The sequence below is a fragment of the Odocoileus virginianus genome, chromosome 23 (assembly GCF_023699985.2).
Source record: "Odocoileus virginianus isolate 20LAN1187 ecotype Illinois chromosome 23, Ovbor_1.2, whole genome shotgun sequence".
Lineage (NCBI taxonomy): Eukaryota > Metazoa > Chordata > Mammalia > Artiodactyla > Cervidae > Odocoileus > Odocoileus virginianus.
This window is the reverse complement of record NC_069696.1, coordinates 50054491-50070636: the sequence shown is the minus strand read 5'-3', so window position 1 is coordinate 50070636 and position 16146 is coordinate 50054491. Positions and strand designations below refer to the sequence as shown.

General features: G+C 38.9%; 1 protein-coding gene across 15 annotated transcripts in view; it reads right to left on the bottom strand.

Annotated features, from left to right (window-relative positions):
* The window catches only part of ANKS1B (ankyrin repeat and sterile alpha motif domain containing 1B), a 1083120-nt gene that overhangs the window by 628897 nt on the left and 438077 nt on the right, over positions 1-16146 (bottom strand). For all 15 annotated transcript variants that reach the window (XM_070454108.1, XM_070454113.1, XM_070454115.1 and 12 more), the window contains one exon: positions 5596-5776. In XM_070454108.1, coding sequence (XP_070310209.1) covers positions 5596-5776 — 181 coding nt within the window. The remainder of the gene's footprint in view (positions 1-5595; positions 5777-16146) is intronic.

The following is a 16146-nucleotide window of genomic DNA, read 5'->3' as shown; positions in this document are numbered from 1 at the left end:
AAGGAAAGAGGGGCATGTACTCCAAATCTCATCTGGATTCTGGCTGGGGCCACACCCGACAGAACTCAGTAGCTCCACATACACAGGATGGACTAGCGAGTTCCGGAGGATAAATTTTTCTGAGTCCTTATTATTTTCCTAAATCACAAATGAGCCCCAAATCCCCTGTGGTCTCAGAAGCAGCTGGCTGGGAGTCAACCGGGCTGCCACTGGGCCAGCTTGGCAATGGAGAGCTGCCCCAGAGCCTGGGGTGGACAGACGGCAGACACGCAGACCTAGAGGCTCCGCCTGACCAGTGAGGGACGAGCGCAGCTGAGCCAGCCAATGAGAGCTAGCCCCAGCCAGAATGCGCTCGGCTTAAACTCATCACTCCAAGGCCACAGGTACACCAGAAAGGATGCCCAAGCCGACTCGCCTACTATCTCTCCTAACGCTGCCCACAGGCCACTTACGCTACCCTTGTGTTACGAATTTGAGGAAAAGCTAACTCAAACATTTCCTTGTTTAATTTTTGCCTTCATTGGTTATTCTCCAAGGATGACCTTGCTCCAGGTTCACAAAGAAAACAGGAGCAACATAGACAGTAAGATGCAAATTGGATCACTTCTCTCCACCAACACCGTCTCATTGCTCTTAGGTCTCTCATGCTCTTAGGTTAAAAATAAAAATCCAGAAAATAGCCTACAAGGAAGGCCCTGAACCACAGGCCTTCTACTCCCTCCAAAGACTCAGCTCCTGCCATATCTCCCCTTTCTCGGGGACATGTAGTTTCATGTTAATTTTTTTTTTAATTTTAAATTTATTTATTTAATTGAAGGATTAATGCTTTATAGAATTATGTTGGTTTTTGTTTTTTACCACAGAGTTATTTTTTAAAATATCCTATTCCTTCTTTGAAGAGCAATCTTCCCTCGTGATCTCGGCCTAGTCAGGCCCTCTTTGCCTCTCAGAGCCCAACTCTCCCACGGCAAAGTTTTGTAGACCCCCAGATGAGATCATTTGCCTTCTTAGGTTCTCTCCCAGCACCCTGAACTTTCTTATGATGCAATGTACCTAGTGAATGTGTTTATTTTATGCTGCCCAAATAAACCACTAGTCTCATTTCAACTATTTTCACCTAGAATAACAAATTCTCACCTGATTGCATGCACTAAACCACATTACTCCAACAGCTAACTATATATTTTCATATTTTTTAATATTGTAAAAGTCAATATTTTATTTCTTTGTCAAGCATCTACTAACCTCCCTCTGCTTCTGTGTGATGTGCAATGTGCACAGAAAGGCATGGAGAAAAGCCATGTGATCCTAGACGGGAACCAGGAGAACGAAAGCGTAGGAGAGGCACTTCATGAATGATCAAGAGCTAAGAATATATTTTATTATTAAACATATTGACATTTGATATAAAAATGTTTTTTATTTTGGCTACCTAAAATCCTGGTCTACTTAAAGCACTGAATTTAACAAGCAATAATTCAGATAAATTTGTATAATGCACGTTCTAAGGCAATAAGCCTTGAAGATGTAATTGCCCATTTTTCTCACTAACCCTTAATCCTTCCCCCATATCAGCTCATCCTGAACTCAGCTTGGAGCTCAAAGACCATCTAGCAGCCCAGTTCTGGCCTTCATGCTGGCCGGAGTCCGGAGATTTCCCCAGCTGCTGTGTCCAGCGGCTGCTGGAGTAAGCTTCACTCAGGTTTAGGGGCTCTATTTCCAGTCAGTGTGAGCTAATTAAAAGGAAGGATTTTGTTTGCCTCTCTGGCAATCCCTGAGCAGCACGAAAGGTCCACACCACCTTCTTCATTCTAATTTTAGCTCTCCTCAAACGTTTCTTCTCCTTTGCAGAAAAGCATCCTATGCTGCTATGTACTTAAAAGCTTTTTGTTTTTGTTATTTCTCCCATTTGGGAAGGAACACTTTTCCACTTTATTCTTTTTAGATTTGCTCCCTCCCATCAGTTTTATCTAGTAAGAGGTGATAGTTTGAAACTACTAACAGAGCTGGAGATAGTTAGCTACCCAGGGTAGGTACCGTCTTTAGCAGGGACTCAAAGGTGCCAGCTCACAGAACATTTTCATATATGCAGAGCTTTCTGGAAATAGCTTCTCATAAAGAGAAAGTATGTTTTATTTACTGGTGAGTGTCAGTTTCTTTTCCCCCAATAATATACAACACACCTGTCCCTGACAATTTCACTGAGGAACTCGGCACTCATAGGTCATTCACTGTGGGCTAAGACACTGTCGATGTTTTTTGACCAACACTCTTTACTTTCAATAAACATGAAATTATCTCATAGGTTTCTCCCTCTGTGTCCTACCGTACTGAAAAATCAGTCTTAACTATGTACTCAGCTTACCTACTTGGATATCCAATAGCGTTTCTTATCCACAGCTAAGCTTTCGTCATAAGAATACCAACTCCATCCTTCCAAAGGTCAAGAGAGCCAAATATCCTTGAGTCATACCTCTGGTCCCTTTCATTTTCTCCAACACTCTCCAGAAGATTTCCTCCTACCTTGCTCCTCCTCAGACTCCTTAGCTGTTGTTGCCTTTTATCATCTCTTTCACCAAGCTCAGGTCTTGATCTTCTATATACATTCACTCCATATCATGTATACAACGATGATGTCCACATTCTTTGTCTTCAAAGACAAAGAATGTGAACATTCAGCTGCCCACACAACACATCTATTCAGATATCTAATAGGTAGATATTACTTCAAATGAACTCCTGGTAGAAAAGGGAACCTGCTACACTGTTGGTGGGAACGCAAGCTTATATGGACACTATGGGCAACAGTATGGAGGTTTCTCAGAAAGCTAAAAATAGAGCTATCATATGATCTAGCAATCCCACTCCTGGGCATATATCCAGAGAAAACTCTAATTTTAAAATATACATGCAACCCTATGTTCATAGAACACTATTCACAATAGTCAAAACATGTAAACAACCTAAATGTCCATCAACAGATGAACAGATGAAGATGTGGTGCATATATACAACAGAATACTATTTAGCCATAAAAATAATGAAATAATGACATTTGCAGCAACAAGGGTGCAACTGGAGATTATATACTAAGTGAAGTAAATAAGAAAGAGAAAGAAAATTATCATATGATAAAATTTATATGTGGAATCTAAAATATGACACAAATGAACCTATCTACTGAAACAGAGACAGAGTCATGGATTTAGAGAAGAGTCTTGTGTTTGCCAAGGGGGAAGGATTTGGGGAAGGGATGGAGTAAGAGGTTAAGGTTAGTAGACATACACTCTCATAAATAGAATAGATAAACAACAAGGTCCTACAGTATACCTAGAGAACTATATTCAATATCCTATGATAAATCATAATAGAAAAAATATATTTTTTAAATGTGCATACATGCATAACTGAATCACTTTGCTACATAGCAGAAATTAACACAACACTGTAAATCAACTACACTTCAAATTAAAAAAAGTGAACTCTTGATATTTTTCCCTGTTCACCAAATCTGTTCTTCCCAGGACTTCTCTCATGTCAGATGACATTAAGAATCATGCTTACAATTGTCTAGGACAAAAATATTGCACTTTTCCTTAATTCTTCTCTTTTTTTTTTCATATACTACATCTACTCTATCAAAAAATCCTACAGGCTTTACCTTAAAAAATATGTCCAACATCCATCAATTTCTCTCCAGCTCCACTGCTTCGCCGTTGACCTGAGCTGACTTCTCTCATCTTACTGGAATGCTACAATAGCCCCCTACTGGCCTTGCTTCCACACTTACCCTCCTTCTCCAGTCCATTCTCAACACAAGAGTTGATGCAATTCTTATAAAATAGAAGTTCCATGATGTTACTCTCCTGAAAGACCTGAACTGACTCCCAATTTCATTCTGAGTGAAATCCAAAGTTTTTAAAATGACATATATTAGGTCCTACATGACCCATCCCTCTCTTCCTTCTTACCTAAAAAATTCAATATTTCAAAGAATGGCAGTCAGATTTGACTAATCTGCTTAAGCAAGAAATTTTAGGGCTTTTCTTGAACTTTCCTTCCTCGCCATCACACCTCTGATCAGTTGCCATGACCTGTTGATTACTCTTTCCTTGTGTTTCTCAAATCCATTTATATTTTCCACTGCTGATGGCACTGTTGCTTCCTGCCTCTAATCTCACCTCATCTTGAATCTATTTGCTACATATTAACATTTTGGTGATCTTTCTACACATTAATACTATGGTGAGATGGTTGGATGGCATCACCGACTCGATTGACATGAGTTTGAGCAAGCTCCCGGTGTTGATGGACATGGAAGCCTGGCGTGCTGCAGTCCATGGGGTCACAAAGAGTAAGACATGACTGAGTGACTGAACTGAACTGATCTTTCTAGTTAAATGCTAACCCATTCATATCATCCAAGTCTGTCTACCTCCAAAGGTAGACCCTCTTTACCACCTTTTCCTAATGATTCTTAAGTTGATACTTAGATTACATAATATACTGCCTAACAAGTAGGAAGTTTTAACTATAGTTCAGGCTACTTTTGAAATGGCTCTCTTTTATATAATAATAAATTCATTGGTCCACTTATTAAAAGTGCTTTGCAGCAGGCAATTTGTTTGTGAGGTTGTTATGTATTAGTATTTGTTCTATTAACACTTGACATTTCTATAATGATTAATTTTTTTGTGAATGCAATCATTTATAAAATAAACAGTAGATTTATCCATTAATTTAGATTATGCTTTTAAGTCAAGAAAAGGTCAGCCATCTCAGCATGAGTACAGATGTATAGTTGGCTCTTCTTTTCTTAAAATTACTATAGATTTCATACAATAATAGTATTTAAGAATAAAAAATAATATTAAACAATAATGATAGTACTAAATAAAAATATTGTTTCATAGTTTCCAAAATGCTTCACATAAATCAGCTCATTTATTAAAACTATCCAAAGAGTAGATATTATCTTCCCTTTCCAGAGGAGCAAATCAAAGATCAGAGAAGTTAAGTAACTTGATGGAAAGTATCCAGCAAATCAGTGACAGAACTGACTCAGAAAGTTGTTCTACTGCATTATATACCATGTGCTAATGCCTTTATATGCAGGTTCTTAAATATAACATATAACAAAACCACCTATGTGTAAGATAACAAAATGCTATTTTTCAAAGTAGATAAAGGCCTATCTTTAACATTTTACTTTGTGAAATTCAAAATTTTACCTTTCAATATAAAACAAATCAGCACTATCCTTCCACATTAGTACTAAATATGAGTCTATTCTAAGATTTTTGATGTGACATGTAGGTGACATAAAACATTTGGAAACCATAACAACATGCTATTCAAAACCATTTCTAGTTTTAAAAGGTTAGATTTTGGTTCTGTTTAAAGGTCAGACCTGAAAATGTGCTGATGATTACTTTATTCCACACATTTTAGATGGTGCCTTTAAAGTCTTGGCATAAAGTCATGAACAAAAAACACAATTAGATTTCTATGAAGATTCCTCTTAATTCCTCTAACTCATAAAGGCTTTGGTTTTAAAAACTCAAAAGTATAGCTGCACAAAATGAACGGCTTTACCTGTGTCGCCAGTTTCCGTGTTCTTGACTTCTGTGGTGGCTGCAGAAGAGGTGAGTGGACTAACTGGAAGGTTGGCAGTAAAGCTTGTACACCCTGTAGATGTGTTGATTTCAAAATATTCTTGGTTGTGATTCATTCGATGAAAATCCAGAGAAGACACAATAGATGTTCGTTGTTTAGGCTAAAATAAATGAGCATGATAAAAGTATTAATATGATCATGCTCATCTTCAGTCCAATTTCCCCATCAGTTTAATCTGATTTTTTTAAGTTACACTGTCTGTTTTTGACACATAAAATATAGTTGTGTTTTACAGAGAGACATTAAATAATCCCTTAATTCAATAATAAAAAATATTTAATGAAAAAATGCCATGGCATGGTTGATAAAATAATTTAGACTTTTTTGTTAGATTTCTCCAGAAGACTGCAAAAATACAGTGCTCAGAATTCCTCTTAATGATCAATTCAGAAAGTTGCAATTTTGAGTCACCTTTCATTCAGCTAACACTTATAAAAGATTCTGCATTTGGCAGACCCAGAGAACATAGAGTCTAATAAAGAAATAAAAGGGTCCTTACAATACAGAAGCATAATTAAGGCAGTTCCATTTTTTAATTTTATATATAGTCCAAGGAACTGGGAATATTAGATATTGTCCCCAAGTATCATATGCTGAACTTTCATCATTAAAATGAAGTAAATTTGCATAGAACATTTTTTAGGATCTAAGAATCCACTTGTATTTGTAGTGAGCTTTGATTTCTTTTTTAAGGATTTAAATTAATCCCCAAATAGCAAAAAGAAAAAGTCAATTTAAACATAAATGGTAAAATCATGGAGTAACAGCAGATATAATCTATACCTTTTGTCAGTAATGGATTGTTCCCTATAGCAGTTTTCTGGGTTTTTTTTCCCACAATTTTAATTATATTCACTTTTTTTTCCTTGCCTAACAGAGGTTCTAACACCACCCTTCAGAAAAACTGCAGTCTTCTTGGCTCTCAGGATTGTGCACATTTCCTAATTTAAGTTTCCTTATATTTTATTCTTATTATCAATGTTCATGAAATATTAACAATCTCACAAAAATAAGAGATTAAATACAATCTCTTTACAATAAAGTTTATTGTACTTAACTTTCTGCAAAGTACAAAAAGTGCAATAAACTTTTGGCTTAGTAACACTTTCACTGCCCTCAAGTACTTGCTAATTTTATCACTGAATCCACAATTATTTTCCTGCAAAATATTCATGCTACCATTTATCTTCCAGCTCATCATGGTTTTTGAAAAGCAGACATGACTTAGTCTACAGTCTAAATAGCTGATGATATTGAAAATGTGTTTTACAGAGGTTTTTTTTTTTCTTAAGGTGTTCAAATTATCATAACATGCTTTACACTTTCACCCTTGCAATATTTTTACAGGAATGGTTAAGAGGCATAAATATTGTTATATGAGTATAAGTCATTTATTATTATGACACATGAACTCAGTAATGCAATTCAAATTAATACCCACATAGGACTCAGTTGCTTTTGAAGTATGAAAGACTGGTGTTCAATGTCAGGCTTGATTTCTCATGAAATGTCTGTCCTTGGGGCTACTAAATCTCAATTCACTTTCAATGTTCTTCCTACTAGACTAAATAACTGCAATTAAAAACATGGATATGACCCTGGCTCCAATAGAAACACAGGTATGTCATTATCATGGTTTTGTCTCATTGTGTTGTATTTTAATTTTGTTTCACTTTGTATAAAGTCAGCAAACCAAGTTTATATGATGTACCCTCTCATAAACATTACAAGAATAAAGCCAACTGATATGTATGACTCCTTTACTTATAAATGTTTCTGAAATACATGTTTCTGAACCTTGACCACCCAATGTTTTAAATCCACCAGAAGTACAATTTGTTATACAATCAAGCAAGAAAATAAACTATTTTTCTGCATTAATCTATTCTACAAGTATTTGCTAAGTGTATACTAAATTGTGGATACCTTGGTAAGCAGTATTATACAAATAAGATGAGGAAGCCATTGTCCCTTTTCTCTGGGTGATTACAGACTTGAAATGGGAAGAGGGATGGTGCATGAGGGAAGAAACGAGCAATCCAAGGATTATGTACAGCATAGTACAGCGATAAGCATCATGAGAAGTGCACACCAGATGTAAAAGGGGAGCCTCTACTTTAGAGACACAGTTAGGAAAGGCCTCTACAAGCAGGTAACTGATGGCTGAGTTGAATCTTGTTGAAGTAGTGAGTGAAAGTGAAAGTTGCTCAGTCGTATCTGACTCTTTGCAACCCCATGGACTATACAGTCCATGGAATTCTCCAGGCCAGAATACTGGAGTGGGTAGCCTTTCCCTTCTCCAGTGGATCTTCCTAACCCAGGGATCAAACCCAGGTCTCCCAAAGTGCAGGCAGATTCTTTACCAGCTGAGGCACCAGGGAAAGCAGAGGTGGTAGGAAAACAAAAGAGGATGGGAAGAGGGAAAGTGCAAAGTGCAGAAGGTTCAGTACGTCTGCAGAGCAGAGTATGTGACGGTAGCGGTGGGTTCAAGCTGTGAGATGTTAGATGTTTCAGGGGACAAATCATGAAGGGGTCTAATGCCATATTAAGGAGTTTGGTTTTTCATGGGACTATTTTAAGAAACCACTGGATGATTTCTAAGCAAGAGAGTTTCATAGTTGGGTTTATATTTCAATAAAATCATTTTAGCCGTTTAAAGAAGGAACAGGTAAGGGCAGAGAGACTACAAAAGGAAGAGAAACTACAAGGATATTATTGAATTGAGCCAAGACATACTAGGGTCCTGAGGTAAAGCAGCTGCTGTAGTGTTGGAGATCACAGATGTTTTCAGAGATACTAAGAAGGTTAGTTCTTTAGATCTTGGCATCTGATTGGATGTGAAAGTTGATTTTCAGGGAGGAGTCTAGGGTGACTCATAGATTTCTTGATTGGGTAGATGCCAAAAGATTAGGTTTTTGTGGGCAATATAAACGCATACACTCTTATACCAGAATTACACAAGATGTACTCAGTGGTGGCCATAGGACTGGAAAAGGTCAGTTTTCATCCCAATCCCAAAGAAAGGCAATGCCAAGGAATGTTCAAACTACTGCACAATTGCACTCATCTCACACGTTAGCAAGTTATGCTCAAAATTTTCCAAGCCAGGCTTCAACAGTACTTGAACCATGAACTTCCAGATGTTCAAGCTGGATTTAGAAAAGGCAGAGGAACCAGGGATCAAATTGCCAACATCTGCTGGATCATCAAAAAAGCAAGAGAGTTCCAGAAAAACTACTTTTGTTTTATTGACTATGCCAAAGCCTTTGACTGTGTGGATCACAACAAACTGTGGGAAATTATTAAAGAAATGGGAATACCAGACCACCTGATCTGCCTCCTGAGAAATCTGTATGCAGGTCAAGAAGCAACAGTTAGAACTGGACATGGAACAACAGACTGGTTCCAAATAGGGAAAGGAGTACCTCAAGGCTGTATATTGTCACCCTGCTTATTTAATTTATCTGCATGCAGAGTACATCATGAGAAACATGAGCCTGGATGAAGCACAAGTTGGAATCAAGATTGCTGGGTGAAATATCAATAACCTTACATATGCAGATGACACCACCCTTATGGCAGAAAGTGAAGAAGAACTAAAGAGCCTCTTGATGAAAGTGAAAGAGGAAAGTGAAAACATTGACTTAAAGCTCAACATTCAGGAAACTAAGATCATGGCATCTGGTCCCACCACTTCATGGCAAATAGATGGGGAAAGAATGGAAACAGTGGGAGACTTTTTCTTAGGCTCCAAAATCACTGCAGATGGTGACAGTAGCCATGAAATTAAAAGACATTTGCTCCTTGGAAGAAAAGCTATGACTAACCTAGACAGCATATTAAAAAGCAGAGACATTAGTTTACCAACAAAGGTCCACCTAGTCAAAGCTATGGTTTTTCCAGTAGTCATGTATGGATGTGAGAGTTGAACTATAAAGAAAGCTGAGTGCTGAAGCATTGATGCTTTTGAACTGTGGTGTTGGAGAAGACTCTTGAGAGTCCCTTGGACTGCAAGGAGATCCAACCAGTCCATCCTAAAGGAAATCAGTCCTGAATATTCATTGGAAGGACTGATGCTGAAGATTAAACTCCATACTTTGGCCACCTGATGCAAAGAACCGACTCATTGGGAAAGACCCTGAGGCTGGGAAAGATTGATGGCAGGAGGAGAAGGGGATGACAGAGGACGAGATCGTTGGATGGCAAGACCAACACATTGGACATAAGTTTGAGTTGCCTCCTGGAGTTGGTGATGGACAGGGAAGCCTGCTGCAGTCCATGAGGTTGCAGAGAGTCGGACACTATTGAGCGACTGAACTGAGCTGCACTGCTGCCTGTATGCTTTCGGGACTCAGTATAGACTTCTTAGTCTACATGATTATGCAAATCTACATGATATTTCCCTTTCTTTCTTTCTTTGAGCAGAGTACTGTGATTTCACTGTAGCATAGCTTCAGTCTTCAAATAACATATCAAGAGGAAAGGAGAGAGGTTAATGGAAATTCCAAAGGGAAAACATCATCAGTGATTAGTGATCATCTGATCTCATTCTTATTTGGTTATTCAGAATTATCTATAGTTATCATGAGTCAGCTTAAGGAACATTGAGGTAGTGAGGAGCCATTGCCCAAAGTTCCCTGAGCATCTGAGGTGATGGAAAATGAGAATTATTATATGTTAGTCATGCTCTAAGAAAGGGATCAGCAAACTATGGCCTGTGGCCCAAATCTGGCCTGTCTCCTGATAATGAAAATAAAGTTTTATTGGAATACAACTATGTTCATTCATTCACTTAAGTCTACAAGTTCTCTCAACACTGCAATGATGGATTTGAGTAGTAACAGAGGCCATATTATCCACAACACTGCAAATATTTACTGTTTCTTCAGAGACACTGTTAGCTAATCCCTGTTTTAAGGGATCATTTTACGTATCATTTTCATGCTCAACAAAACCATAAGCATAGATTCTCTTTTACTCCTCAGCCTTATGTGCATTTAGGTTGAGGCCACGTGACTGATTAACTGACTTGTTAGTAGAAGTAAGCCTTCTCCATCCCTCTCTTACTCACCAGATGATGTAGTTTCAAGATGAAGGGAGGTCAGTCAACCCACCTGGGGCTTTATGAGAAGCTGAAGTAAACATCCTCTGTGTGAAACTACTGAGATCCTGCGTTTGTCTGGGGTGGTCCTAGAACTACTTACTCTAACCAGCACAGAATGCAGTGGCTCAGGGAGGTTAAGTGATCTACTCAGGATTACATAAGCAGCAGGATTTCCCTGGTGGTCCAGCGGTTAAGAATCCTGCTTCCGAGCATGGGAGTCAGGCTGGATCCCTGGTCAGGGAACTGGGATGCCACATGCCACAGGGCAAGTGAGCCCACGTGCCAGAGCTACAGAGCCTGAGCATGCCACAACAAAAGACCCTGCGTGGCACCGCTGAGGCCCGACACAGCCAAATGCAGGAATAAAAATAAGTAAATAAACACTGAAATATGAAATAATAGAAAGATTTTAAATTTTTATTTGTTCATTTTAAATGGAGGACGATTGCTTTACAATATTGTGATGGTCTTTGCTATACATCAGCATGAATCAGCCATATTCATACGTGTCCCCTCTCTCCTGAACCCGCCTTCCACCTCCCTCTGCACCTCATCCCTCCAGATTACATAAGTAGTTAGCAGGAAGAATTTAGATTAGAAAGAATGTTCATGTATTCAGACCTAGAGACAAACAGATGGTGCCTCAAAAACACAAAGGACAGAGGCAGAATTAGAAAGAGACATCTATGGGGGGAAGTAACAGCAATGGGAGAAAAAAATAAAGACATGGTAGAGATATTAAACAAATAAAGATACCAAATAAATAAAGAGATGGGGAGACAGTGGAAACAGTGTCAGACTTTATTTTTTTGGGCTCCAAAATCACTGCCGATGGTGATTGCAGCCATGAAATTAAAAGACACTTACTCCTTGGAAGGAAAGTTATGACCAACCTAGATAGCATATTAAAAAGCAGAGATATTACTTTGCCAACAAAGGTCCATCTCATCAAGGCTATGGTTTTTCCAGTGGTCATGTATGGATGTGAGAGTTGGACTGTAAAGAAGGCTGAGCACCGAAAAATTGATACTTTTGAACTGTGGTGCTGGAGAAGACTCTTGAGAGTCCCTTGGACTGCAAGGAGATCCAGCCAGTCCATCCTGAAGGAGATCAGTCCTGGGTGTTCATTGGAAAGACTGATGCTGAAGCTGAAACTCCAATACTTTGGTCACCTCATGTGAAGAGTTGACTCACTGGAAAAGACCCTGATGCTGGGAGGGATTGGGGGCAGGAGGAGAAGGGGACGACAGAGGATGAGATGACTGGATGGCGTCACTGACTCGATGGGCATGAGTTTGAGTAAACTCCGGGAGCTGGTGACTGACAGGGAGGCCTGGCGTGCTGTGATTCACGGGGTCGCAAAGAGTCGAACACGACTGAGCAACTGAACTGACTGACTGACTGAACTGAGAGATATTAAAAATGGAGATAAAAAAGGATGAGTCTGGAATATTTGCTTAAACTTTTAATAGATTCTATCTCTTTTAAAAAACTATTCTGATGGAATCCTGCTAAGCCATTCAGTATAAGAAAAAAAATATTTTTTACAAATTCACCGAAATTACAAATGGAATTTGTCAAATTTCAGTGTCTAAAATAAGTGGGGCCTCTAAAATATCTCCCCCGCCTTGTGGCCAGAATTCATATAGCCCTAGCTATAGGGCTTGCTCCCACACATATTCACTTAACTAGAGTCAGCAAACTATAGATCATGTGCCAAACCCTGGCTTCTGACTATTTGCGTAAATAGTCTGTGAGCTAAGAATATTTTTACATCTTTTAATGGCTGAAAAAAAATAGGAAAATAATAGTGACAGGTGAAAATTATATAAACCCAAATTACAATGTTTTTAAATAAAGTTTTATCAGAACATATTCCATGTTCATTCACTTATAAGTATTAAATTATACATGGGGAATTCCCTGGTGGTCCGGTGGTTGAGAGTCTGCCTGCCAATGGAGGGGGCACAGGTTTGATCCCTGGTCCAGGAACTAGGATTTCACCTGACGCCAGGCAACTGCACCCTTGCACCACGACTACTGAAGCCCAAGTGCCTAGAACCTGTGCTCTGCAACAAGAGAATCTACTGCAAGAAGAAGCCTGTGCATGTCAACTAGAGAGCAGCCCCCACTCACCAAAACTAGAAAAAGCTGATGGGCAGCAATAAAGCAGCAGCATAGCCAAAAATAAATAATATATATTTTTAAAGTAAATATTGTCTATGACTGTCTTCACGATATGGTGGCAGAGTTGAATATTTGCAGCAGAGACCATATGACTCACAAAGCCTGAACTATTTCACTCTCTGGTCCTACAGCAGAGAGTAAGTTGGTGATCCCTGGGTGACTGACTAGGGAATATTTCTGAGGACCTGACACTAAGTAGACACATGAATGATCGTGAGTCAAGGCCAGGTACATGAAGTTGCTGGACCCAGTCCAAAATGGAAACGTGGGGCTCTTTGTTCCAAAAGCAGGGAAAAGTTTCCCCTTCACTCCATAGTCTTTCTCTAGATCTGCCGAGGTGGCTTTATTTGCATGTGCTGTCACAGCCCTTGGACACAAGGACACTTATAAGGTGAGAGCGACCCTCACAGGCACCCAGGGGTTCCCCTGCAGCTCAGCGCGTAGACTCACATGCGACCATCCCCACATTCAGGCTCTCAGGGCTGTGTCAGCAATGGAGGGCTGGCTGGGAGCACTGGAGTTGGGGGTCAGGTGTTCCTCAGTAATGTGGGGAGGTGGAGGGTGGTGGGACCACGGATGAGCCAAGGCTCCAAGCCCCAGCACATACTCCATTATCCCATTGACTTCACTTACAAAATACAATACAGAGATAAGAATTAAGAATTTTAGACAGCTATGCAAGAGTATTAAAACCCAAACATGGGGTTTTCTTAGCACGAAGCCTGTTGACATTGCACTGGTCCCACATCAGTGAAGCCAGTGGCATCTTAATTATTACTACAAATGGACTAATGCGTGAATTTACTGGTGTCACATACAGGATAGCATGCATCCCCTACCCTTATTTTGGGTTCTCTTCATCAATCAGAATCAAGTTCGTAAGAATATGTCTATGCTCTACGGAGATATAAATGAAATGCAGCATTCTGATGCAATGCATGCTAAGTTGCTTCAGTCATGTCCAACTCTTTGCAACCCCATGGGCTGTAGCCCACCAGGCTCCTCTGTGAATGGGATTCTCCAGGCAAAGACAATGGAGTGGGTTGCCATTTACTCCTCCAGAGAATCTTACCAACCCAGGGAATTTAATGGCATTACCATAAACCAGATAGATATGATTCACATATGAATAAAATGAGGGCCCCAAATTCCTAACTAGGATGAGATTTAGGTAATGTTTACATTTACTTCTAAATTTTCTCTAGATTGGAATCTAAGTTTCAAATATCCACTTCCGTTTCCTCTTTTGTTATTTTCAAATTATTTAAACTAATGGACAGTTTTTAAAAAATCCACTTACAATTGAATTTAAGTGGACTTTAAATCATTTTAATTCACTTAATTTAATTATAAAGGGAACTCATCAACCTAATAAAATGTCAGATAGGACTAAAAGGATATATTGGTGTCAGCAAAAAGAAAAAGTGGTGCTAACAAAAGTCAATAATGACATTAAATTATCTAAGCAAAACTGAGGTGCAAAAGGAGTTCCCAGAGAAGATGGATGAATGTCAGAGAAATAATGAGTGGTGTTAGCGAAATGAGCTTCCCTGGTGGCTCACATGGCAAAAAATCCACCTGCAATGCAGGAGACACGGGTCTCATCCTTGGGTTGGTAACAGCCCCTCGAGAAAGGAGTGGCTACCCACTCCTGTATTCTTGCCTGGATAATTTCATGGATAGAGGAGCCTGTGGACTACAGTCCATATGGTCACAAAGAGTTAGACATGACTGAATGGCTAACACTTTCACTTTCATCAGCAGAAATATCTGGAGATGATAGACTTCCTAGACACTGGCCCATTGATAAATTATATCAACACAAAGCAATACACTGTCAAGTCAGTGGCAAAAATAATTAGATGCTTTCTTATCCTTTTTAAATGGGGATGAGGTGGGGTGGTAAAAATGGGAGGCTAGACCAGTGGTGTTTCCTTTTAGGATTTTAATCAACTTGAAATATTTTGTGTATATGGTATACGGTGACAATTTTAATTCTAAGTAATTTTTCCACCAGTGATAGCCTACTGTCCCAATACCATCATTTTTTTCCTTTACTGATTTAAAATGCCACCTTTATCATGTACTATATTTCTAAATATAAACTGGGTTTACATTTTTGTTCTCTACTGTATTCCTATGGATCTATTCCCTTTCTTAATTACTGTCGTGGCTTCTCCTCCTACTTCTAGAGTTCATAATAAATAGATACTGAATCTCTATAATCTTTCTTGTTTTATACTCTGAGATATTCTACTATTTGATGTCCTATAATTTATTCAAAAAATTCTACCATTAGCCATGTGTCAGGCACTGTTCTAGGCTTTCAAGAATACATCAGTGAACAAATAAAATAAGGCATGAAACATTTATGTATGTTATTAGAACTTCAGAAGTGATGATCCTATACTTAATTTTAAATAATTTTTTTGTTTTCTAAGTTAAAAAAATGATTTGCATTAACAAAAATAGCCTGTTCTTTTCTGAATTCAATAACCTCCCAAATCATTCTGAGGAAACCAATTCCAATCTTTCTCTGGCATTAATTTTTGTTTTCTGAAAGGTCATTTACTCTATTCATTGATCTTGGTTCCTTTCTTTTTGGTTGCTAATTTTCCTCAAATATTTGGCATTCTTGGTAAACTACTTTTGATTATGCACGATACTGCTTCATTTCTCTTTCCTGCCCCAATTCCCACAGTAGGGGCTTTAGCTGACTTCACCTTACTGAGACAGTTATTATCACGTGGCAGGAAAATAAAGTCAACTGCTTCATGTTGAGGTCATGCTGCTGAGGTATTTTATTTGCCCAGACTAGTCCCTAGCTAAATCCAACACCATTTGTTTTTAATCTTCCAAAAGTTCCCAAGTGCCTCTAATAGCATCACTCCCTGCTTCTCATCACTGCCGTGCCGTGCTCAGTCGTGTCCAGCTCTCTGTGACCCCGTGGCTGTGGCCCGCCAGGCTCCTCCGTCCACGGGATTCTCCAGGCAAGAATATTGCAGTGGATTGCCATTTCTTACTCCAGGGGATCTTCCTGACCCAGGGACTCTCTTGGGTCTCCTGCATTGACAGATGGATTCTTTACCACTGCGCTATAGATTTAATCTTATTTTAATATTTATTTTACCATTTTAATTGCTGTAGGGAAGGAGAAGATGCAAATATTTGGGCTCAGT